Raw genomic sequence first — 26039 nt, forward strand, 5'->3', positions numbered from 1 at the left:
TACATGCGTCCACCACCACACCCAGCTAATTTGTGTATTTTTAGTAGAGATGGGGTTTCACCATGCTGACCAGGCTGGTCTCAAACTCCTGACCTCAAGTGATCCACCCACCTTGGCCTCCCAAAGTGTGGGATTACAGGCATGAGCCACTGTGCCCAGCTGGGAAGGGAGGCATATCTGAGAGGGAGTTTCATGAAAAGGAAGAAAAATGTCTTCAGAAAGACACCCTCTCCTTGCTCTGATTCCTCCACACCACAGTAGGGTTTTGCTTTACTGTTTCCTGCCTTTTTTTTTTTAGACGGAGTTTCGCTCTTGTCGCCTAGGCTGGAGGAGTTTCACTTTTGTCGCCCAGGCTAGAGTGCAATGGCACAAACTTGGCTCACTGTAACCTCCACCTCCCAAGTTCAAGTGATTCTCCTGCCTCAGCCTCCAAGTGGCTGGGATTACAGGTATGTGTCACCATGCCCAGCTAATTTTGTATTTTTAGTAGAGATGGGGGTTTCTCCATGTTGGTCAGGCTGGTCTCGAACTCCCAACCTCAGGTGATTTGCCTGCCTTGACCTCTTAAAGCGCTGGGATTACAGGCCACCACGCCAGGCCCATTTCCTGCTTTCAAAAATAGAAATAGTGTGTACAACAGTCTCTTTTGTTTAAAGGATATGTTAAGGAGTATAAGAAAAACTTAAATAATCATTTATTTAAGCATTTTTTTATTTATTTGTTTTTGAAATAGAGTCTCAGCCAGGCGCAGTGGCTTATGCCTATAATCCCAGCACTTTGAGAGGCTGAGGCAGGTGGATCACAAGGTCAGGAGTTCGAGACCAGCCTGGCCAAAATGGTGAAACCCTGTCTCTACGAAAAATACAAAAATTAGCTGGGCATGGTGGCGGTCTTCTGTAATCCCAGCTACTCAGGAGGCTGAGGCAGGAGAATTGCTCGAAACCAGAAAGCGGATGTTGCAGTAAACCAAGATTGCTGCCACTGCACTCCAGCCTGGGCAACATGAGAGAAACTCTGTGTCAAAAAAAGAAGAAATAGAGTCTCACTTTGTCATCCAGGCTGGAGTGTAGTGGTACTGCCTCCCTGACTCAACCAATCCTCCTACCTCAGCCTCCTGAGTAGCTAGGAACACAGGTATGTGCCACCATGCCTGGCTAATTTGTGTGTGTGTGTGTGTGTGTGTGTACATACATATATATTTGTTATACATATATATTTGGTAGAGACATGAGTTTCACCATGTTGGCCAGGATGGTCTCAAACTCGTGACCTCAAGTGACCTGCCCACCTCGGCTTCCCAAAGTGCTGGGATTACAGGCGCAATCACCATGCCCAGCCCATTATTTCTATTTATTTTTTATTTTTATTAAATATTTTTTTCTGACTCTGCTCAGAAAGAATGCTAGCAGGTTTGGTGCCAGCAGATGACTAAACATGTGCTTTCGTGTTTGCACTTGTCTGCACTTCCTCTCCTGCTTGCCTGCAATTGTCATGAAAACATGCTCAGTCTAACCTGAGTCATATCTGGGCCAGCTAGCTGGAGGGATGTGAGAGAGACACATGGAGGGAACCCCAGCTGTGCAGGGGAGGCCATCCTATACCAGCCAGGTCCCAGGGAGTCCTCAAACACCTGATTAAAGATGCATGAGCACGGCCAGGCACGGTGGCTCATGCCTGTAATCTCAGCACTTTGGAAGGCCAAGGCGGGTGGATCACCTGAGGTTCAAGAGCAGCCTGACCAACATGGGGAAACCCTGTCTCTACTAAAAATACAAAATTAGCCACATCTGGTGGCTTTAATCTCAGCTACTTGGGAGGCTGAGGCAGGAGAATTGCTTGAACCCAGGAGGCAAAGGTTGCAGCGAGCCGAGATCACACCATTGCACTCCAGCCTGGGCAACAAGAGCAAAACTCCGTCTCAAAAAGAGAAAAAAAAAAGATACATGAGCAAGCACAGTCAGCAGAACTGCTCAGTTGACATTGGCTGGGAGAAATCATGAATGGTTGTTTTAGACCATTGTAATTGCCCACCTGGGTTCTTCCTGCCTGCTGCCCAGAAAAGCCAAACACTGAGAACACCAGGAATTGCAGTAGAGAAAGTTTAAGAATCACAGGACCAGCCAAGCTGAAGGATGAAAGATGTTTCTCAAATCTGCTTCCCTGAGAATTTGGAATCCAGAGATTTGTAAGCATAGTTTGGTGGGGAGGGGGCTAGGGAATGGGAAATGCTGATTGGTTGGATTGGGAATAAAGTCATAGGGGGTCAAAGCTGTCGTCTTGTGCTGAGTCAGTTCCTATGGGGGTCAGAGACCTACTGTGTCAGTTTATTGGTAAAGGTTACTGGTTTGGGTGGTGTCAGCTGGTCCATCAGAATGCAGGGTCTGAAAAACACCTCAAGCACTAGTCCTGGGATTTAAAATAGTAACATTATCTATAGGAGCAATTGAGAAAGTTACAAACCTTGTAACCTCTGGCTGCGTGACTCCCAAACCATAATCTAACCTTGTGCTCAATTTTTTTTTACAAAGGCAATTTCAAGCGTGGGAAACATGATGAAACCCTGTCTCTACAAAATATACACAAATTAGCCAGGGGTGATGGCGCCTGGGACCTGTGGTCCTAGCTACTGGGGAGGCTGAGACAGGAGGATCACTTGAGCCTCAGAGGCAGAGGTTGCAGTGAGCCAAGATAATGCCACTGAAACTCCAGCCTGGGCGACAGAATGAGACCCGGTCTCAAAAACAACATCAGTGGCTGGGCACGGTGGCTTACACCTGTAATCCCAGCACTTTGGAAGGCCGAAGTGGGCGAATTGCCTGAGCTCAGGAGTTTGAGACTACCCTGAGCGACATGGGGAAACCCTGTCTCTAATAAAATACAAAAAATTAGCCATGCATGGTGGCAGCTCATGCCTGTAATCCCAACTACTTAGGAGGCTGAGGTAGGAGAATCACTTGAACCCAGGGGACGGAGGTTGCGGTGAGCCGAGATCGTGCCATTGCACACTTCAGCCTGGTCAACAAGAGCACAACTCTGTCAAGAAGGAAGGAAGGAAGGAAGGAAGGAAGGAAGGAAGGAAGGAAGGAAGGAAGGAAGGAAGGAAGGAAGGAAGGAAGGAAGGAGGGGAGGGAGGGAGGGGGGAGGGAGGGAGGGAAGGGAAGGGAAGGAAGGAAGGAAGGAAGGAAGGAAGGAAGGAAGGAAGGAAGGAAGGAAGGAGAAATTATACCAAACGAACTTGCAGATTTGAGCAAAGAAATCTCCAAGCAGAATGTTGAAAGTGTCAGTTGGCTTTTACTATCTGTGTTTGATAAAGTTTTCTTTCTTTCTTTCTTTCTTTCTTTTTTTTTTTGACACAGTCTTGCTCTGTTGCCCGGGCTGGAGTGCAGTGGCGCGATCTCGGCTCAGTGTAACCTCTGCCTCTCGTGTTCAAGTGATTCTCCTGCCACAGCTTCCCGAGTAGCTGGGATTACAGGTACCTGCCACCACACCCAGTTAATTTTTGTATTTTTTTAGTAGAGACAGGGTTCCACCATGTTGGCCAGGCTGGTCTCAAACTCCTGACCTCAGGTGATCCACCCTCTTGGGCCTCCCAAAATGCTGGGATTACAGGCATGAGCCACATCTGGCCCTTGATAAAGTTTTCTAAGCTGGATGCATGGCTCATGCCTGTAATCCCAACACTTATGGAGGCCAAGGCAGGAGGATCCTTTGAGGCTAGGAGTTCGAGACTAGCCTGGCCCACATAGATAGCTCTCATCTCTACAAAAAATTTTAAAAATTAGCCAGGCATGCTGGCAGGTTCCTGTGGTTCCAGCTACTCCAGAGGCTGAGGTGGGAGGATTACTTGAGCCTGGGAGGTCAAGGCTGCAGTGAACCATGATCATGCCACTGTACTCCAGCCTGGGTGACCCTGTCTCAAAAAAAATTTTTATAAGAGATGAGCTGGCCGGGCGCGGTGGCTCAAGCCTGTAATCCCAGCACTTTGGGAGGCCAAGGCGGGCGGATCACAAGGTCAGGAGATCGAGACCACAGTGAAACCCCGTCTCTACTAAAAATACAAAAAATTAGCCGGGCGCAGTGGCGGGCGCCTGTAGTCCCAGCTACTCAGGAGGCTGAGGCAGGAGAATGGCGGGAACCCGGGAGGCGGAGCTTGCAGTGAGCCGAGATCGCGCCACTGCACTCCAGCCTGGGCAAGAGCATGAGACTCCGTCTCAAAAAAAAAAAAAAAAAAAAAAAAAAAAGAGATGAGCTAAAGAGATGAACTAGTCAATTTGTGAGCTGAATTCAGAGGAAATGTGGAGGGTGCAGCATTTTCTGGGTTGGAAAAGTAAAATGTTTTCTCTGCTGGGCCTGGTAATTCACACCTGTAATCCCAGCACTTTGGGAGGCTGAGGCAGGCAGATAACTTGAGGTCAGGAGTTCGAGAACAGCCTGGCCAACATGATGAAACCCTGTCTCTATTAAAAATACAAAAATCAGCTGGGTGTGGTGGCACATGCCTGTAGTCCCAGCTACTCAGAAGGTTGAGGTAGGATAATCACTTGAACCTGGGAAGTGGAGGTTACAGTGAGCTGAGATCTTGCCAGTGTACTTCAGCCTGGGTGACAGAGCAAGACTCCGTCTCAAGAGAAAATTTATTTCTCATTTCTAGCCTCTTAGCCCAGTCAAAGATTATCAGAGTAAGAAATGCGTTCTAGGGCATGGCTGAGGACTGTTAAATCCTCTGGGAAAATCAAGACAACGCCTAGTAGACCCTCTGATTGACAAAAAGACTTCTGTGAATTTTAAAGGCACGACTCCCACAGCACCCTCACACAATTAGTTGATAGCCAGTTAGTGGAGACTAAGTCAACAAAGAAACATATCTCGAGAAAATGTGGGGTGTGGTTCTTGATGCATAAGGTAGACTCTAATCATACAGATATAATTAAAACTCCAAAGTTTTTAAGGATATTACACCCACAACCGCACTGCTAATCTAGACACAAAGGGACTGAGACTGTTCAAACTGTACAAAGACCTCTGGGCTGCCTACTTTCCATCAGGAGGAAACAAGCTGAGAAAGCATTTCAGCCACCATCAAAGGCTGCCTCGGCCGGGCAAGGTGGCTCACGCCTGTAATCCCAGCATTTGGGAGGCCGAGGCGGGGTGGATCACCTGAGGTCAGGAGTTCGAGACCAGCCTGACCAACATGGTGAAAATACTAAAAATACAAAATTAGCTGGGCATGGTGGTGGGCGCCTGTAATCTCAGCTACTTGGGAGGCTGAGGCAGGAGAATCACTTGAACCTGGGAGGTGGAGACTGCAGTGAGCTGAGATTGCGCCATTGCACTCCAGCCTGGGCAACAAAGCAAGGCTCCGTCTCAAAAACAACAAAAAAAGTACCACATCTAGACCTGATATAGATCACAAGATCCTGGACTTTCAGCCTAATGTCAGGATTGGATGAGTCTTTTGGGGGTCCTGGAACAGGGAATGAGCATATTTTGCATATAGAGAAAACATAAGTAATTGTGTCTAGAGAGGCCAGGTGAGGTGGCTCATGCCTGTAATCCCAGCACTTTGCAAGATGGAGGCAGGAGGATCGCTTGAGGCCAGGAGTTTGAGACCAGCCTGGGCAACATTTTATAGAGAACTTTGTCTCTACAAAAGATTTAAATAAAAAATTAGCTGGGTGTGGTGGCACCCACTTGTGGTCCCAGCTACTCAGGCGGCTGAAGTGGAAGGATCACTTGAACCCAGGAGTTCGAGGCTGCAGTAAGCTGTGATGCTGCCATGGCACTCCAGCCTGGGCAACAGAGTGAGACTCTGTCTCGGAAAACAAAAACAAAAACAAAAAAACCTGTGGCCAGAGGCAGACTGTGGTACATTGATTGCATCGGTGGCTCCAAGTCTTCACCCCTCCTGTCTCCACACACTCTTTGCCCAGTGAATTTGCAATTTCTTTCAAAATAGAAGCAGAGCCTATTTCCCTGCCCTCTTGAAGAATCTGAGCTTGGCCATGTGACTTGCTTTAGTCATTATGATGTCGGCTGTCCTGACACATGTAGAGGTTTGAAAAACTGGCCGGGCACAGTAGTTCATGTCTGTAATCTCAGCATTTTGGGAGGCCGAGGTGGGCGGATCACCTGAGGTCGGGAGTTGGAGACCAGCCTGACCAACATGGAGAAACCCTGTCTCTACTAAAAATACAAAAAAATTAGCCAGGCATGGTGGCGCATGCCTGTAATCCCAGCAACTCGGGAGGCTGAGGCAAAAGATTCGTTTGAACCCGGAAGGTGGAGGTCGCGGTGAACCGAAATCGCGCCACTGTACTCCAGCCTGGGCAACAAGAGCGAAACTGTCTCAAAAAAAGAAAAAGAAAAACTCCCTGTGTTTCTGCTTCTTCTCTTGCTTCTCTGTGATCACCATGAGAACACACCCGAAACATTCCCAGGTTGACCTGCTGAAGGGACGTGAAAGACACATGGAAGAAAGCTGACTTGTTCCAGCTGAGTTTATCCTAAACAACCCTCAGCTGACTGCAAAGTTTTTTTTCCGGACAGTGTCTTTTCTTATTATTTTATTTTATTTTTTTTTTCTTTTTTTTTTTTTTTGAGACGGAGTTCGCTCTGTCGCCCAGCCCAGGCTTGCAGTGGCGCGATCTCGGCTTTCCGCCTCTTCACGCCTTTCTTTTTTTTTTTTTTTTTTTGAGACAGGGTCTCACTCCATTGCCCAGGCTGGAGTGCAATGGCTGGATCGCAACTCACTGCAGCCTCAACCTCCCACGCTCACTCAAGTGAACCTTCCACCTCAGCCTCCAAGTAGCTGGGATTCGGAGCCACCACCCTGCACAGCTAAACTTCATTTTCTTTATCTGCTAAATGGGCATACTCCAAACACTTGTGAAAATTAAATAAGGTAAAATAAATAAAGAGTATAGTGCAGTAGCAGGCACACATAGTAAAAAATAAAGTGCCTAAATATTTTCTTTTTCCTTCTTTTTTTTCCGAAACAGGGTCTTACTCTGTCACCCAGGCTGGAGTGCAGTGGTGCGATCATGACTCACTTCAACCTCTGCTTCCTGGGTTCAAGCAATCCTCCCACCTCCACCTCTTGAGTAGCTGGGACCTCAGGCGCGTGCCACCACACCGTGCAAATTTTTTTTGTTTGTTTGTTTTGAGATGGAGCCTCACTCTGTCACCCAGGCTGGAGTGCAGTGATGCGATCTCAGCTCACTGGGTTCAAGCGATTCTCCTGCCTCAGCCTCTCAAGTAGCTGGAATTACAGGCATGCGCCACCACACCCAGCTAATTTTGTATTTTTAGTAGAGACGGGGTTCCTCCATGTTGGCCAGGCTGGTCTTAAACTCCTAACCTTAGGTGATCCGCCCACCTTGGCTTCCCAAAGTGCTGGGATTACAGGCGTCAGTCACTGTACCTGGCTTTCTTTTTCTTTTTCTTAGAGACAGGGTCTTGCTTTGTTGCCCAGTCTGGTCTCAAACTCCTGACCTCAAGCAATCCTCCCACCTCAGCCTCCCAAAGTGCTGGAATTATAGGTGTGAGCCACCACACCCAGACTTCAAAGTCATTTTTTTCTTGCAAGGTGGGGAAAGGGGAGCAAAACAACTGGTTAGTTAACATCAGATTTCTTCAGTTTCTTTAATCCTTTGTTTTTGTTTAAGGATTAAAACAGAGAGAACTTCATTATCATGTGATTAAAGATTTAAACTGATCTTTTTGAGAAATTGGCTGTTATTTCTCTCTCATTTTTCAGAAGGTCGGATAACAACTTGGTTTAGCATGGCTGACTCCATCTTGAGTTTAGTTCTATCTGTTTTGGCCTAGTGTGTTCCTTCTTCCTTTCCTTCCCTTCCTTTCCCTTTCCCTTTCCTTTCCTTCTCTCGCTCCCTCCCTCCCACCTTCCCCCCTTCCCCCCTCCCTCCCCCCTCCCCCCTCCCTCCCTCCCTCCCCCCTCCCTCCCTCCCTCCTTCCCCCTCCCTTCCTCCCTCCTTCCCCCCTTCTTCCCTTCATCCCTTCCTCCCTTCATCCCTTCCTTCCCTCCCTTCCTTCATTTGTCTCATTCTGTCCCCCAGGCTGGAGTGCAGTGGTGTAATCATGGCTTATTGCAGCCTTGAACTCCTGGGCTCAAGCCATCCTCCCCCTTAGTCCTAGCTAGGACTACAGGCTTGCGCCACCATGTTTGGCTAATTTTTTTTTTTTTTTCCGGTAGAGAAGGGGGGTCTCACTGTGTTGCCTAGGCTGATGGCTTTCTATAATTTTTATTTAATAAATGAAATGCTCTTTCCAACTCAACAAGGCCCTTAACTGGCCAATGAGTAGATCAGATCCCAAGGACCATTGGTGGTGAGAAGGGGAGAGACTGACCCACAGGGAATTAGCACTGGATGTTAAGAAATGGGAAAGCACATTGAAACAGAAAGGAGATGAGTGGGAGGAGATATTTCAGGTGAGAAGCAGATCCTGTAAAATGTCCTGTGGGTTGAGAGGAGGGGAGAGGTGGAAGGAGCTCGGGAGAGCTCAGAGTGGTGCCTGGACCATCTGGCTGTAGCAAAGGCAGGAGTCAGAAAAAAGTATGGAAAGCCACTGAGAAGGCCTTGAGTGCCTGCCTGAATATGTTGAGTTTGTTCAAGGAAAGATTTATGTGTCCCCTCCTCTGAAAATCCTCCCTGGGTGCCCCCAGACCAGGCCAACCTGGCATATTTTTTCTGGGGCACCAAATTCCCTGCGTCCCATTCAGATAACTGCTTAATGCCTCCTCCTCTGTGGCTATGTAAGCTGCCTGAGGGCAGACCCTTCAACACACCTGTGCTCCCACCAGGGATGAGCAAGAAGGAGGTGAATGTAATGAATATCACGTACCTCATGGATTTTCAGTGGGGATCAAGACAATGTTTTGTGAAACCAGTTTGGTGGTGGTGGTGGTGTGCTGGGGACAATTTGAGCTGGGTGGGACCTAAGGCAGGGCCATGACCAAAAAATCTAGAAGTTGAAAATACACCCCACAGCCTTGGCAGTGGCAATGAGAAGGCAGAGATGGGGAGCTGAGGAGTGACCGTCTACAGGAGCGGCCTCTGACTCAGGGTGGCCATGAGCAGAGGGAGGCACAGCGGCTTTGGAGACTGGTGAGCGGCAAGGAAGAGAAATTCATGTGAGGCACGGACCTGCATCCTCCCTGCCCAACCCTGTGTGCTCCCTGCTCTCCCTCCTCTACCCTCTATAAGTTATTTTTCCCACTGGACAGCACCCTTCTGGGTCTCTCCATCGGGTACCTGGGTTTGAGACAAATTCCACAGCGTGACACAGCCTGGGAATAGGCTTTATTGGTGGAAGAGAAAACAACAAATCAGCAAGAGAAGCAGTATGGGTTCCCTGACCCTCCTCTCTTCACACTTCCCACCCTGCAGGGGGCAGGGGTTTGGGACGAGGGGGGGAGGGCTCCTGAGCCAGAGCAGCTGGGTGCTCTTCCAGTGTGCATTCCAGTGGGAGGGGCTTCCTGCCATCTTTGTGTAGAGCTGGCATGAAAAAGCAACTTTGTCAGTGGAGGTACACCAGGCTGCTTGGCACCATGCAATCTAGATTTGGGGTGCCAGGCCCATTACTGGAGCGGTCTGAGAACACCAGCGTTTGAACATCCTAGGCCTGTGGACATCGCAGTGTCTCCCACTGGTGGAGGGGGCTGGGGAGAGGGAGAAGCATGCATTGAATACTCCAAAGAATCCCCAGCCTGGTGAACTGAGCATGGATGTGCCCCCTCTAGCCAGGAGAAGGAAGGGCTATTCCTAGTTAGCCTATTCTGCAGGCCACCCAGAATGAAAGTCGTGTTAAGACACTCACCTGGCCGGGTGCAGTGGCTCATGCCTATAATCCTAGCACTTTGGGAAGCTGAGGGGCAGATCATTTGAGGTCAAGGGTTCGAGACCGGCCTGGCCAACATGACAAAACCCCGTTTCTACTAAAAATACAAAAATTTAGCCGGGAGTGGTGGCATGAGCCTGTAATCCCAGCTGAAGACTGAGGCAGGAGAATCGCTTGAACCCAGGAGGCAGAAGTTGTAGAGAACTGAGATTGTGCCACTGTACTCCAGCCTGGGCAACAGAGTGAGACTCCATCTCAAAAATAAATAAATAAATAAACAAACAAATAAATAAATAAATAAAGACACTCACCCATTCCACTAGGCATCACAACCAGGAGGATCCCCCAGGCCCTTACTAGGCTAGCGCTCAGCTTTTAACCTGCCCACAGCCCTTCTCACACATAGCCTGGTAGTAGTGTTATTTAGGTACCTGCAAATCTGTTTTTTTTTGTTTTATTTTGTTTTGTTTTTTTAAGCAGACATGGTAACTGTCATCTAAGTGCCTCTTGTACTCTGATTCACAGCTTCCAAATTTCAGACACCAGACATGCCAAATTCATCTTGCCTTTCCTCAGTATGGCCCACCTGAGACTTTAGCAAGAAAATATTCACACTCTTGAGGAAGCCTAACCATCCACTGGAAATGAATTGGATAAGCTGCCCTCAGTGGAGTCAGAGGTCAGGTCAGAGCAGGTCAGGTTAGAACATGAGAAGGTTGGTAAGCCCAGTCCCACACAGTCAACCATCACAAAAGTCTGTGCCATGAACTTCGCAGAGTAGGTTCGCCTCAAGGTTCAGTGGAGCCTTCAGTGTGTCCTTAGCCAAAGCTGTTCGGAACAAATTGTGACATTGGACACCAGGAATGATTTCAAGATTGCAAAGGAAGAGCTGAGATAAATGGAGCTAAGAGATGTATTGATTCATTCTTTGATTCCAACAACCGATGCCCACTCACATGTTACTCACCAGATGCCACATACACACTTAGCCACATGCACGTTCACACTCTCACATGCATCCATTTGGTGCCTGCCCACGTCCACTGCCAAATTCCATACTCCAGGTAAAGGGAGATTGTGTGGTTTCAATCTCTTCGGCTATGAAGTGGCTTTTCCTAGAAAAGTCCAGCTTTTGCCTGCTAGTCCATCACCTGATCTTGGTAATGGGGGTGGGGTGCCCCTTCACTGGATCACTCAGACAATATGCCAGGGATCTGCTTCAATAGGCCAGATCATTACTTTTTGTTCTTTCTCTCTACTTTTTTTTTTTTTTGAGACAGAGTTTTGCTGTTGTTGCCCAGGCTGGAGTGCAATGGCACGATCTCAGCTCACTGCAACCTCCACCTCCCAAGTTCAAACGATTCTCCTGCCTCAGCCTCCCGAGTAGATGGAATTAGAGGCATGCACCACCATGCCCGGCTAATTTCTTGTATTTTTAGTAGAGATGGGGTTTCTCTATGTTGGCCAGGCTGATCTCAAACTCCTGACCTCAGGTGATCTGTCCGCCTCGGCCTCCCAAAGTGCTGGGATTACAGGAGTAAGTCACCGCGCCCAGACTTTTTTTTCTTTTTTTTTGAGATGGAGTCTCACTCTGTTTTTCAGGCTGGAGGGCAGTGGTGCGATCTCAGGTCACTGCAACTTCCGCCTCCCAGGTTCAAGTGATTCTCCTGCCTCAGTCTCCCGAGCAGCTGGAATTACAGGTGCCCGCCACCACGCCCAGCTAATCTTTGTATTTTTAGTAGAGATGGGGTTTCACCATGTTGACCAGGTTGGTCTCAAACTCCTGACCTCGTGATCTGCCCAACTTGGCCTCCCAAAGTGCTGGGATTACAGGCATGAGCCACCGTGCCTGGCCTGTTGTATTATTATCTAGTGAACTGAATCCCCTTTCCTCACATCTTACTTTTATATCCTAGGAGTCCAGTGCTCACTTTTAACGTGTCCAGCAACTGCTCAACACACCCCAGGAGAAGCTGGGTTTTGCTGATTCTGGTTCCTGACTTTTGGGCACCTCCAGCAACCTTCGATAACTCCCTTCTCTCTCTACACACACACACACACACACACATACACATATGCATGCACACATACACACACACACACAAAAAATCATGATTATCTTTATCTGTTCAGCTCAGATAGAATTAAATCCACATTTGGGCCGGGCACGGTGGATCACACCTGTAATCCTAGAACTTTGGGAGGCCAAGGTGGGCAGATCACGGGGTCAGGAGTTTGAGACCAGCCTGGCCAGAATGGTGAAACACCATCTCTACTAAAAATACAAAAAAAAAAAAAAAAAAAAAATTAGCCTGGCATGGTGGCATGTGCCTGTAGTCCCAACTACTCGGGAAGCTAAGGCAGGAGAATCGCTTGAACCTGGGAGGCAGAGGTTGTAGTGAGCCAAGATCACACCACTGCACTCCAGCCTAGGTGACAGAGCAAGACTCTGTCTCAAAAAAAAAAAAAAAAAATTAAATCCACATTTTACAAGCATCTTACAAAATGGGGCCTCCCCATCTGAAGTGCATACAACTGGAGCAGGAGGGGCACATTTTTGTCACAGGTGAAAAAAACAAAACAAAAACAAAAAAAACAAAACTAGTGGATATGGTGGTTTAAGTTTAATGAATAAATGTAAATTTATTTTAATGCATTCAAGTGACTATGTCATAATAATTTGTTCAATATACTGAGTGATTTTAGGCTAAGGAAGGATTTTTTCAAACGAAAGGGTTTGGATGGACACTCGGTGACTCTCTAATATATACTCTCCAGAGGAGGTAAAAACAAATACGTGAAGGTAAAGCGGCAGGATGGGGGTGGGGAGAATGTGAGGCTGTTGTGTGCAAGGAAGGGCGGGTATCCATACTGAAACTGCAGAACTAAGCAGGTGACAGCTGCACACCGCTCCTTTCCCTGGCCGGGCTGCTCCAGCTCAGTGACATCACAGACTGTGACGAACCCAGACGTATTTGGTGGAAACCAAGCCAGAACCTCAGAAGCAGCGCACAATTTGGATAGAAATGAGTTATTTTGGTTTCTCTTCCCTAATACCCGCAAAGCCCCTACACTCCCGTTATCCTCGCAGCCCCTGGCTGGCTGTGTCCGACCTAACAACTTCTCATCCCCTGGTTTCAGAACATCCTGGCAGCAGAATAGAGGGCGTTGGGGGGCGGGGCAGGCCAAAACTTTTTGGGCTGCCCCACCCATGCCTTTCCGGTTAGCGTTGCAACTCCTTAGACGAGTAGGCTAACCACAGCCCACCTGCCTTTCTTCCAGCGATGCAACGATCTGTTCGCCGGTCAATGCTACACGATGTTCAAAGCCCAGAGACTGGAGGGGGTGCGCCCCGGAGGCCCCGCCCAAAGAAGGGCACGCTTGCGTGCTCGCGGCGGCGGCGGCCATCTTGGACTCGGGCAACCGCCCACCTCTAGCCTCTATGGCATCGGTCGGGGGCGGAGGCGACCCTGCACTCTGGGCCCCCTGAAACTGTGCTCGCAAGCCCCACATTGTCCTCCTGCCTCCACGTAAAACTCGAGCCAGTATCCTGGTGGCAAGTCTTCACTACTTGGGTGACTGAGAAAGCACCCGTTTCCTTTTCTGTAAATAGTAGTTTGAGCACCCCCACTCCCGTCTCCATACCTATTATTTGGGCAGATGATGAACTCTCAGCATAAAGCCTGGCACACAGTACGTGTTCTATAAATGTTGTCTGTGAGCTTTTCCTGTACACTGCGGGGTGCCTGGTAGCAACCACCTTCCAGCCACCACTGCCTGCAGCGCCGCCTTCTCCCTTTTCCAAGATTGCATTTGTACTAGACTCTGAAGACCTTGTGGAGGGAAAAGGGGCTTGGCAAGCCCTCCCCAGAAGGGTGAAAGTAAAGCTCACGAGTTCTCTTGGACTTGCATGTGACCGTTCTGGAAGGGCGTCAGAAACACAGACCAGGGTGCCCAGGACTGGAAAGACTGTAGATTTTGGAACATTTCAACGCCCCCATGCTTGTTATTTTTATCACCCCTGGCTGCGTCCCCATAGGGACTCCCAAGCAGCATAAAACTAGAATGAAAGCCCTGCGTGTGTGCTGACTGTGGAGACATCATGAAGGGGGAGCTGGGACATTGTGTCCCAGGCAGAGCTAAATGTGGGGGAGAAGGGCCTTTTGGACCAGCGTGGGTGGTAACCCCAGGCTGGGAGAAGAATTCAGCCCAGGTCTGAGGTGGCCTGTGGGGGTCCTCAGATATGTGCAGCTGCTCCACCAGCTCCGTAGCTAAAGGATCTTCCAGATTCCCTAAAGGGTGGGAAACTGCATGAAACCCAAAGAGATGAAGGAAGTGCATGGGGAGGGGCCGAGGCCTTCCATCGGGCTGGGGGCTGCAGAACCATACTCAGACCTCTATGGGATTCTGGGGGCCTAGTGTGAGGTTTTTTCAGTAATAAGCCAGAAGCGTGCCAGGCACGCGCAGGTTCCCACAGTCTGGCCTGATGCAAAGAGGGGTAGCAGAGAATACAAAAACTACTAAGTCAGGGTGAGGGGATTGCACAGTTTATTTCCAAACACTCAGAGGATAGGGGGTGGCCTATGGGCTCCATCTGCCCCCCCCTCCCCGCATTTGGCTGAATCAAGAACTTCTCCCCCCTCTCCCACAAGACCCTAGGCTGTGCCCAGTAGAGAAGGCACTCTAACCCCTACCCTGAGGAGAGACCTAAACAGGTGAGGAGCATGGAGGGTGAGGGGACAGAGTTCAAGTATTCACAGTTCCCCCATCTACACCCCTGGATTACACTGTGCCAGAGCCATGAGGGAGGATCCCACCTCTGGGATTCCTAGTGGTGTTGATAGTCCTCCCACTTAAAACCCTCTAGATGAACTCCCTACTCCTTTTCCCTGAAATAACAAACCAAGTCCTAAGCCCTGTAGTCGAGGCAAGGAGGGGCCTTAGCAGGCCACTCAACCAAGGCCCCCAGGGATGGGGGTGAGGTCCTTCACCTGTAGTGAATGGGTTGGGACAAGTGTCTATAAGGCGAGAGGAAGGGAGAGAACTGAGAGGACCTTGAGAGGCAGGCTTGGAGGCTTCTGACACCTAAGTTCAGACAGCTCTGGTCTGCGACTCCACCCCACCCCACACCCCAAGCCCAGAATCCCTGAGAGTCCAACTGCAAAGGCAGTATGGTCGGAGGGAGGAATGGGAGCAGGGGGAGAGTTGGGCAAGACCTTGGCCCCCCTCTCCTAGTAGGTCCTGCTCCTGGGACACACGATGCTTAGGGAGGGCCAGGACCAGGCTCAAGTCCCAGTCCCAGCTCTTAGGCTCTGATCTTCCATAACAGCTGAATCCTGGGGAACATAGGGTATACCCACCAACCCCCACACCCTAGACGTCCTGGCCTCAGGTAGAATGGTGGGAATAGCTCTCACAGGGTATTATAAAAAGCTAAAACCATGAAACACTTTCTGGGGAGAAGTGGCTCCCAGTCTCTTGCCTCCCCAAGTTATCAGTCTCCCCAGCTCCTAGCAGACAGGGCTAAGGAGGTCCCAGAGAGCCGAGGGAGGAGGCCACGGCCCCTGGGCCCAGAGAGGGCCCACTAGCACCATGCAACGTTGAGGCGCCTCTGCAGCCTGACTGGCCCCCACACAGGGGACCTCCGAAGCTGGAGTGCACACTTGCTAAAGCTTCTGTACTCTTGAGGGGGGACCCCTGCAAGGGAGCGGAGAAGGCAAAAACTTGGCTTAAGTCCAGGCAGGAGTCTGAGCTGGGACCCCAAAGGGCACCCTTGGGAGTCATGATTTGAAGAATCTTCGTACCACAAACTGGCCCAACAGAACCACACCCAGAACCACCAGCACGTTCAGGATGGGACCATTGCCCAAGTTCAGGGCTGCCACCTGCCGGGAGAAACAAGGTGGTCACAGAGAGGCTGGCAGAAAATACAGGCACCCAGGGAAGGGGCGGGGCCTGAGAGAGGGGCAGCCCCAACAGCAGGGAGAACATTGCAATCCTTGGATACTCACCCAGCCACCCCTCTGTGCAATCCACCGGGCAATGCAGTGATGCAGCATGAAGTCGACCACGAAGCGGGTCACCTGGCCCAGGAAGCCAGTCAGGCCGTGCTGGTAGACGTGTAGGGCCAGACGGTAGCCGAAGCCCAGAAGAGCCACCACACGGCCCCAGTTGATGCCACTCTCAAACAGGCTGTGGGTAGAGCATCCCATACCGTTGGTGGAGAGCCCCCAGGGAGCCCTTCAGCCTGCCTGGCCTCTCCCACCCCTCTCCCAGCTGAAAAACTAAATATAGCTTGGTTGTGAATTAAGGCCACAGAGGCTACCCCAGCCTGGCCTGTATTTGGGAACAACCCGGGTCTCTGCGAAAGGAGAAAGCTCAGGGCCAGATGAGCTGGATGCCACTGCTGGGGTGTACGCTCAGGTGCAGTGGGGCACAGAGAGGGCAGAGGACAGAGCGAGTGGATGGAATCCGCAGGGAGATTACCTGTGGGTGTTGCTGCTGGCCTGGCAGCCCGAGAGACGGCAGAGAGAAAAGGACAGAGAAGATTAGGGTAGTTCCTGTCATCACAGTGGTATGAAGGCTGGCCTCTAAGTTCACGGGCTGGATATTTCAGCTCTGAGCACTAATTCTAAAATCCATCACTCCTACCTTCACCTCCCGCTTCAATCTACCCCGACACTGACCTCCCTAACTCTGGTGGTAGCAATGGCTAACACTTTGTAAGGAGGACACTGAGCTAAGCATATTTTCCCTATTTTACAAACCAGGAGACTAAGGGCTAGGAAGTTTCACAAAGGCAGAAGGGGCAAAGCTTGGATTTACACCCAAATATTTGGTGTCTTTAACCACTTGGATGCCAGATTATAGCAACTAGGAGCCATTTCTAGGACCTGGCAGAGGTTAGCACCCTTACCATCTTCAGTGTGATATGTGGTGTCAAATTGGAACCATGAAGGATAGCTGTGTCCCAGCTGGGCCGGGGAGCTGTGGGCGACATCCCCACCTCAGGCCCCCTCTAGAGTCCTGATCTAACCAGTCAAGTCCTTGGAGTCAGAGATCAAAAGAGCTGTGAGCTAATGCCCACAAGACGAGTCTGGGACCCCGAGAGAGAAAAACAGGGGGCTGAGACCACATGTGAGTTCACAGCAGACACTGGACACTGACAGAAGGCATCTCCCCATGCCAGGAGCGCATCATGCAGGCAGGGTATGGTGTGGTTGTGACAGGACAGAGGAGTGACTGGAGCCGGCAGGGGTACCTGGAGGCAATCTTGGTGAAGTACTCATAGGCGTTCTCTGCCGTGGGCTGCAGGTGCTGCAGCATGGTCTGGAACTCTGAGTCATAGCGTCTGTTGATGTCGTCCCCGATGATGGCCAGCTGCCGTCCCACCTGCCCCATGGTGCTGTAGGAGCAGGAGGCAGGCAGGTGAGCGGTAACCAGGCAGTCAGGGCCAGGCCTTGGCTCATGGCAGAGGGGTTCTGCCTGAGCTGTCCATGGCCCTGTGCACCCCTTCTTGGAGGTCCCCGACAATGTTCTAAGACACGAGTGTTGGCCTCTGGGACAAGGGGCGGGCATGGGCTAAAAAGGATACAAGGTCCTGGATGGGGGTGGGAGCCCAACATGAAAGAGGAGCAACCATGAGAGAAGGGCAAGACCCCTCAGGTCTCCCCAGCTCCCAGGACCTGCACAGAGACCCGTGCGAGCCACTGCCTCCCTGAAGATGTCCTTGTGGGCCCAGCGGTTGTAACTTACCTGCTAGGTTGCAGGGGCAAGGTGTCCATCTCTGGGTCGGCAGGGGCAGCCGCCCCTTCAGCCTCCTGTTCCTGCTGATGGCGGTAAAAAACGTAGCTGCGGAAAACCTCCTCTGTGTCCCGGGCTACCTGCTCCTCTGAGGATCAAAGCTGGGAGTCAGGGAGAGAGGGCCGAACCCTGGCAGCCCCATGCCTTATAGAGGGTTCGCTCTTCCTAAGGCCATAGCTGTCCTCACCCCTGGAAAGAAATATCCTGGACGGGCACAGTGGTTCACACCTATAATCCCAGCACTTTGGGAGGCCGAGGCGGGTAGATCACCTGAGGTCGGGAGTTCAAGACCAGCCTGACCAACATGGAGAAACCCGTCTCTACTAAAAATACAAAATTAGCCGGGTGTGGTGGCGCATGCCTGTAATCCCAGCTACTCAAGAGGCTGAGGCAGGAGAATCACTGGAACCCAGGAGGCGGAGGTTGCAGTGAGCCAAGATCGCGCCACTGCACTCTAGCCTAGGCAATAAGAGTGAAACTCTGGAAAGAAAAGAAAAGAAAAGAAAGAGAAAGAAAAGAAAGGGCCGGGCGCGGTGGCTTGGCCGGGCGCGGTGGCTCAAGCCTGTAATCCCAGCACTTTGGGAGGCCGAGACGGGCGGATCACGAGGTCAGGAGATCGAGACCATCCTGGCTAACACCGTGAAACCCCGTCTCTACTAAAAATACAAAAAACTAGCCGGGCAAGGTGGCGGGCGCCTGTAGTCCCAGCTACTCCGGAGGCTGAGGCAGGAGAATGGCGTAAACCCGGGAGGCGGAGCTTGCAGTGAGCTGAGATCCGGCCACTGCACTCCAGCCCGGGCTACAGAGCAAGACTCCGTCTCAGAAAAAAAAAAAAAAAAAAAGAAAAGAAAAGAAAGAAAGATAATAAAAGAAAGAAAAGAAAGATCCCTACTTCAGAGCCTTAGCCGCCCTAGAACTTATGCTGTGTGGAGAGTTGTTCCAGCACTTGCATTGGGTCCTCACAGTAGCCCTGGGAGCAGGCAATCTCCAGATTTCAGGGGGAAAATGACACAGGGTGTCTAACGTGTGCAAGATCATATAGCCAGAACAAGCCGGGGAGCTGGGACAGTCCCGGGCATTTGGGCTCTTGAGTCTACGTTAGTACATCTCAGCTCCGCAGCCCTTTGTGTGCAGGGAAATGTGGGAAACAAAATCTGAAATTGTAGCCTCAACCCAGAAAAGTCACACAGGGAGATAGTGACAGACCTGGGAGCTGATTCCCAAGTCCAGGGAACAGCCCACCATGGGGTGTGAGCTGGGGCTTCCCTGGCTGTCCCCTGGGAAGAAGGAAGGAGGGCAGCCATCTTACTTCCTCCCCAAGTCACAATAATTGCGTTCCCTGTTGAGCAGACCTGACTGGGTGATTGGCCAGCTTACTTCCTTATTTCTCCAGCTGGAGGGATATAGCAGCCAGACCTCACTCTACTTCCTGCCTCCCTCGCCCCTGACCCCGCCCTCTGCTCCGGTGGCACTGTGCCCACCTTACACTCACTTCCTGGCCTCTCCCAACCTCCAGGCCCTCCCCAGTCCAGACTCCTCCCCCTCCCAGGCTTAACCTTGACAGCAGCTTCAGCCTCTGAGCCCGTGGGTTCCCACCCACAGTGGGTGAACCGAGGTGAAGGAGCCTGCCTCTGAGTCCTGCTCCTTCCATCCTCATGACAGCACTCATGGTTATGGGATGGGTGAGGGGCAGGAAGACCCTTACCAGAAGCAGAGGGCAGGGCAGGCTCTCCGCATTCCTGCCTGGGAGGACCTGGGCCTTGTCCCGAAGCCATTTTTCAGGTCTCAGTGGAGGACGGGGTCAGCCTGCGGGGATGGGCGAGAAAAAGCAGAGATGGGGGTGAGCATGGACCTGTGACTGGGGACCCCAGACAGGTTGCCATGTCCACACAGGAGAGAGGGTTCCCCATTCCCAGAAAGGCCCTCAGTCCTCTGGGACTTTGGCCAGGCTGGTCTCAAACTCCTGACCTGTGAGTCTGCCTCTGCTTTCCAAAGTGCTGGGATTACGGGTGTGAGCCACTGTGCCTGGCTTCCTCTGGGACTTTTTATTCTCACTCCAGCATGGGTCCCAGTGAAGTCTGCTGGGAGGAAACAACTTCTGAGCACTTCACTGGTGACCCTTCGAGGGAGACAGGGTAAGAAGGTGAGGCAGCCAAGGGCAGACTGAGGTATCTGCACCCTCAAGGAGAGTGTGGCTGCAGCAGTGCCCGCTGGCTCTCAAGCTCATACCACTCCTGGGGCAAGAGCCTGGGGGGTTTTAGCTGTTCCTGGGGCCTCCTGCAGCCCACCCAGCACATGCTTATTGCAAGCGAGCCACTGCCCAGCCAATGGCCCATGAAGGCTGCCCTCAGAGGCCCTACTTCCCTCTGGCTGGTCAGAACACACCTGTTTTTTAACTCTGGGCTGTTAGCCGCAAACATTTCCTGAGAGCCTAAGATATACTCTCCCACTTAGGAGCACTCTGGGTGTTGAACATTGAAAACTCACATGAACCCAGCAGGGTGAGCACCATCATACCCACTTTGCAGGCTGGAAAAGTGAGGCATAAAGAGTTGAGTGCCCGAGGTCACATCATTAGTGACGGAAAGTCGGGTTGTTTGTCTGAATCTCCATGAGTCCATGTACTCAACAAGCATTTAAGATTTCTTCTTGTTTGTGGACCTCAGAGGGTGTCCCTTCTCAGGGCAACTTTCCCTGTTTACCTCCTGCCTGTGCCTTCCTCACCCCTGCCTTGCAGTGACCGGAGGGAGCCCTCAGGATCAGGGCCTTCTTCGAAGCCCCACAACCTGCCTCGTATTCCCACCACACACCTAGTCTTCTGTCCCCAGCCAACTTTCCTCTTTGCCTGGTCCTGACCGCAGCACCAACGTGCTGTGACCCCTCATCAGGGCGTTTCCTGGATGTCAGCTGTTTCACTTTCAGTTTGCACCCCTCCCAGAGCCCCATTTCCCCAGGCACCCTCCGGCCCTCAGAAGGAAAGCGCCCTCCTCCTATCTCAGAGGGAGGGGGTGTGCAGCCCCACCCTGGGCCAAGCACACAGCCCCACCCCCACCGCCCAGGGCCTGGGGACCTTCGCCCACCCTCCTTCCGCTAGGCCTGGGAGTGTTTTCGAAACTGCCCCAAGAGCTCTCGAGAAGGGGTGGAGGAGGACTGGACCACCTGTGCCCTCACCCAGCTCCCCACTCCTTGCTCTGCCAGACACGGACAGGGCGAAGGCAGACTCTCCTTTCCTCCACCTCTAGGGGCAAGGCCTTGTTAAAACAGAACTTTGCAGCCGGGCACAGTGGCCCACGAGGTCAGGAGTTCAATACCAGCCTGGCCAACATAATGAAACACCGTCTCTACTAAAAATACAAAAATTAGCTGGGCATGGTGGCGCACGCCTGTAGTCCCAACTACTCGGGAGGCTGAGGCAGGAGAATCGGTTGAACCTGGGAGGCAGAGGTTGCAGTGAGCCGAAATCGCGCCACTGCACTCGACCCTGGGCAACAGAGTGAGACTCTGTCTCAAAAAACAAAAAATAAAACCCCCACCCCCCCGGAGCTCCTTAAATAAGATGGCCTTCCTTCTTCCCCAGTCTCCAGAACCCAGCACCCTCAGGACAGTAGGGCCAGAGGATGCTGACGGCACCCCCAACTCCCTCTACCAACAACCCAGGCTCCTGAGGGGAGCAGGTAGAGCCTTAGGACACCCCCCAAGGCCAGCAACCTATGCTGACTCAGGCCTAGCTCTGTCCCCCAATCCAAGTGGCCTAAATTCCCGGTGAGGGGAGCCACCCCCGACTTCCTGGGCTTGCTGGGCCCTGATGAATGTTCCCCAGGGATACATGCCTGGCCAGGCCCTGGACCCAGTCTAGGGATGTTGGGCAGCAGGAAGCGCTGAGAAAGTTCTCTCTCTGCCCTTGACCTTGGCTCTGACCTCCACCCCCATCTCCCAGACTGTTAAAGGACCCAGTTCTCACAGTTCTCCGGCATCCAGGGCTGGGGCAAGAGGGGAAGCTGTGAGGGGCAGCCAGAAGTAGGCTTGCCACGATCAGGTCCCCAGCCGGGCAGGCGGACCTGCCCAGGTAAGCTTTGAGCTTCCCCTTCCCCACCCGGCTCCTGGCAGGCTCCCTGCCCCACCCTGGGGCTGGGGCTGCTGAGATTTGGGAGGACGGGCAGGACCCTTCCAGCTTACCTGCCAGGATCCTGGCCCAACCCGGGTGGCTCAGCAGGGCAGAGAGAGAGGTCCCGAGGGGCTGGCGGCTGCTGCTCCCAGGGGCTGAGTGGGAGCTCGGCTTCCAGGAACAGGCGTCAGTGCATTCCTGGCATCTGGATGTAGCCTTTGCTTGTCCCTGTGCTGCCTGAGGGACCCGCGAGACTCCAGTGATCATAGAGGTGCCAGCGGCAACCGGCTCCAATCAGCTCCCTCTAGAGGAAGTTGCTCTGTGGCCACCGGATGCAGACGCACAGGCCTGCAGCCCGGAGGGGTGATCTGGGTGGGCCAGGCCCAGGAGCAGCTCCCGCCCACTTTCCCCACCCCACCTCCCAGCCAGGCAGAGCGGCTGTCAGTGGCCCACTGCTTTTCCCATCCCTGATTCTCAATCCTTGTCTTTGATCTTCTCCCCCATCTCTACATCAATCAATACCAATAAAAAACCCAGGGTGAGAAGTTTCTTAAGCACTGCTGCATGCCTGGCACTTTAGCAACTATTGTCTCGTTGGATCTTCTCAACAACTCTTGTAAGTGAGTGCTGTTGACAATACCCATTCAGATGAACAAACAGAGGCTCAGCTGGTTTAAGGTGCTCTCTAAAGGTCACTGAGCTGGGTTAATAATCAGTTCTGGGCCGGGCGTGGTGGCTCATGCCTGTAATCCCAGCACTTGGGGAGGCTGAGGCGGGCGGATCACTAGGTCAAGAGATTGAGACCATTCTGGCTAACAAAATCAGCTGGGCGTGGTGGGCGGGTGCCTGTAATCCCAGCTACTTAGAAGTCTGAGGCAGGAGAATCGCTTGAACCCGGGAGGCGGAGGTTGCAGTGAGCCAGGATCGCACCATTGGACTCTAGCCCGGGGGACGGTGCAAGACTCCATCTCAAAAAAAAAAAAAAAAAAAAAAAAAAAATAGTAATAATCAGTTCAGGCCGGGCGCGGTGGCTCAAGCCTGTAATCCCAGCACTTTGGGAGGCCGAGACGGGCAGATCATGAGGTCAGGAGATCGAGACCATACTGGCTAACACGGTGAAACCCCATCTCTACTAAAATACAAAAAAAATTAGCCGGGCGAGGTGGCGGTTGCCTGTACTCCCAGCTACTCGGGAGGCTGAGGCAGGAGAATGGCGTGAACCCGGGAGGCGGGGCTTGCAGTGAGCTGAGATCCAGCCACTGCACTCCAGCCTGGGCAACAGAGCCAGACTCCGTCTCAAAAAAAAAAAAAAAAAAAAAATCAGTTCTGTAGTCGCGTTGGGGAATACTAATACTAAATTGAGATTCAACCTGCAATTCAGACCTGTGCACCATGCACCTTGGTGGTCTCTGGAGATCTGAAATCCTGAAGGTGATAGTGAAGTAAACGGAGATTAAAACTCAATAGAGGCCGGGCACGGTGGCTCACGCCTGTAATCCCAACACTTTGGAAGGCCGAGGTGGGAGGATTACTTGACCCCAGGAGTTCAAGACCAGCCTGGGCAACAAAGGGAGACCATGTCTCTACAGAAAAAAAAATTAAAAACTAGCTGGGTATGGTGGTTCACACCTGTGCGTGTGGTGGTCCCAGCTACCTAGGATACTGAGGCAGGAGGATCACCTGAGCTGCGGAAGTTGAGGCTGCAGTGAGCCATGTTTGCACCACTGCATTCCAGCCTGGGTGACAGAGCAAGACCCTGTCTCAACAACAACAACAAAAAAGGCAGCCAGCTGTGGTGTGTCACGCCTATAATCCCATCACCCCTCCAGGCTGCCTATAATCCCATCCCAGCCATTTGGGAGGCCAAGGCAAGAGAATCGCTTGAGGCCAGGTGCAGGAGTTCCAGGCCAGCCTGGGCAACAGCAATACCCTGCTTATATGGAAAAAAAAAAAATTGGCAAAGCATGGTGGTGTATGCCTGTGGTCTTAACTACTGGGGAGGCTGAGGTGGGAGGATTGCTTGAGCCCAGGAGGTTGAGGCTGCAGTGAGCTGTGATCGTACCAGGGCAACAGAGGGAGAGTTCTGTCTAAAAAAAAAAAAGGCCGGGCATGGTGGCTCCCGCCTGTAATCCCAGCACCTTGGGAGCCCTAGGCAGGCAGATCACCTGAGGCCAGGAGTTCAAGACCAGCTTGCCCAACACAGCGAAACCCTGTCTCTTTTAAAAATACAAAAAAGGGAGGCCGAGGCAGGCGGATCACGAGGTCAGGATATCGAGACCATCCTGGCTAACATGGTGAAACCCCCGTGTCTACTAAAAATACAAAAAAATTAGCCAGGCATGGTGGCGGGTGCCTGTAGTCCCAGCTACACGGGAGGCTGAGGCAGGAGAATGGCGTGAACCCAGGAGGCGGAGTTTGCGGTGAGCCAAGATCACGCCACTGCACTCTGGCCTGGGCAGCAGAATGGCAACAGAATGAGACTCTGTTTAAAAAAAAAAAAAAAAAATTGGCCGGGCGCGGTGGCTCACGCCTGTAATCCCAGCGCTTTGTGAGGCCGAGGCGGGCGGATCACAAGGTCAGGAGATCGAGACCACGGTGAAACCCCGTCTCTACTAAAAATACAAAAAATTAGCCGGGCGCGGTTGTGGGCGCCTGTAGTCCCAGCTACTCGGGAGGCTGAGGCAGGAGAATGGCGTGAACCCGGGAGGCGGAGCTTGCAGTGAGCCGAGATCGCGCCACTGCACTCCAGCCTGGGCGACAGAGCGAGACTCCGTCTCAAAAAAAAAAAAAAAAAAAAAAAAAAAAAGGTCAGGTGCAGTGGCTCACGCCTGTAATCCCAGCACTTTGGGAGGCCGAGGCTGGTGGATCACCTGAGGTTGGAAGTTTGAGACCAGCCTGACCAACATGGAGAAGCCCCATCCCTATTAAAAATACAAAATTAGCCAGGCGTGGTGGCACATACCTGTAATCCCAGCTACTCGGGAGACTGAGGCAGGAGACTCGCTTGAACCCGGGAGGCAGAGTTGCGGTGAGCTGCGATTGAGCCATTGCACTCCAGCCTGGTCAACAAGAGCGAAACTCCATCACACACACAAATAAAAGGCGGGCACGGTGGCGTGCACTTATAATCCCAGCTACTCGGGAGGTTGAGGCAGGAGAATCACTTGAACCCGGGAGGCGGAGGTGGCAGTGAGCTGAGATTGCACCACTGCACTCCAGCCTGGGTGACAAGAACGAAACCCTGTCTCAAAAAAATAAAATTAAAATAGGGTTGGGTGCGGTGGCTCACACTTGTAATCCCAGCATTTTGGGAAGCCAAGGCAGGTGGGTCACGAGGTCAAGAGATCAAGACCTTCCTGGCCAACATGGTGAAACCCCGTCTCTACTAAAAATACAAAAATTAGCCGGGCGTGGTGGTAGGCGCCTGTAGTCCCAGCTACTCAGGAGGCTGAGGCAGGAGAATCGCTTGAAGCTGGGAGGCGGAGGTTGCAGTGAGCCAAGATCGTGCCACTGCACTCCTACCTGGAGACAGAGCTAGACTCCATCTCAAAAAATTAAAAATAAAAATAAAAACAACTAAATAAATAGACTTAGCGGGGTCTGTGCTACCACCTGGACACATAAAACCTGGATGCTAAGAGGGAAGACATACTGTCTGGCTGCTGGCAGTGTTCTTGAGGACAGAACAAACCCAAGAAGGACAGAGGTGTGTGCAGTCCTCGACAGCCCCCTGCCCTCAGGGTTCAGTTCCCTCCCTGCTTCTCCCTGTTCGCTCCCTGCCAAGCTTCCTGGGTCTCTCACATCTTCGTCTCCCAAGTCTCCACCCCCTGTCCCCCAAACCCCGTGCCTCCCCCCTACACCTCCTTCCCTGTTTCATCAAACCCCTGCCCCCTCTACCTCCAACTAATCTCCCCCAACCCCCCGTCTTCCCCCATCTTTGCCTTCCAGAATTCCGGGAAGTTTCCAACTGGAGGTTTTAATCTGAAAACTCCTCCTGTTCTTAAGCAGTTGGTCCTGGGGTGGCTGCTACAGGATCTGCGTTGGGGACCTTATCAGGATTGAAGCCCCAGCTCCGAAGCCCCAATCACAAATTTCGGGGTGCTCCTCCATGTTCCACTTTTTCCATTCCCTCGTGGGGAGCAAGGACAGTCCGAGGAGCTCTGATACAGCCCTGGCGGGAGCCCAGGCACTCCCCTTGCCAGACCAGGGTGCCATTTCCCTGATGATGAGCTGAGCGGGATGTAACGGGGGGAGGGGGCTGGGACCATCTGCC

General features: G+C 52.0%; 2 protein-coding genes and 1 pseudogene across 3 annotated transcripts in view; all 3 read right to left on the minus strand.

Annotated features, from left to right (window-relative positions):
- The window catches only part of LOC126953362 (uncharacterized), a 102738-nt pseudogene extending 89367 nt beyond the window's left edge, over window positions 1–13371 (minus strand).
- Window positions 1–25704, minus strand: part of CUTA (cutA divalent cation tolerance homolog) — a 162139-nt gene extending 136435 nt beyond the window's left edge. The window contains exon 1 of the mRNA XM_050787841.1: window positions 25695–25704. The gene's annotated coding sequence lies outside the window, so the exon portion shown is untranslated. The remainder of the gene's footprint in view (window positions 1–25694) is intronic.
- Window positions 14390–22113, minus strand: BAK1 (BCL2 antagonist/killer 1). 2 transcript variants are annotated; one of them, XM_050787835.1, is made up of 7 exons: window positions 21838–22113; window positions 19630–19739; window positions 19367–19467; window positions 17614–17749; window positions 17120–17263; window positions 15870–16050; window positions 15168–15743 (listed from the first exon to the last, which is right to left on the minus strand). In XM_050787835.1, exons 3-7 carry the CDS (start codon window positions 19434–19436, stop codon window positions 15639–15641), a joined length of 636 nt encoding a protein of 211 aa, XP_050643792.1. In that variant the 5' UTR covers window positions 19437–19467; window positions 19630–19739; window positions 21838–22113; the 3' UTR covers window positions 15168–15638. The 2 variants fall into 2 exon arrangements, with proteins under 2 accessions (XP_050643791.1, XP_050643792.1); XM_050787834.1 differs by lacking the exon at window positions 19630–19739 and having other exon boundaries at window positions 14390–15743.
- Window positions 25705–26039: the final 335 nt, after the last annotated feature.

Source organism: Macaca thibetana, chromosome 4 (genome assembly GCF_024542745.1).
Source record: "Macaca thibetana thibetana isolate TM-01 chromosome 4, ASM2454274v1, whole genome shotgun sequence".
Lineage (NCBI taxonomy): Eukaryota > Metazoa > Chordata > Mammalia > Primates > Cercopithecidae > Macaca > Macaca thibetana.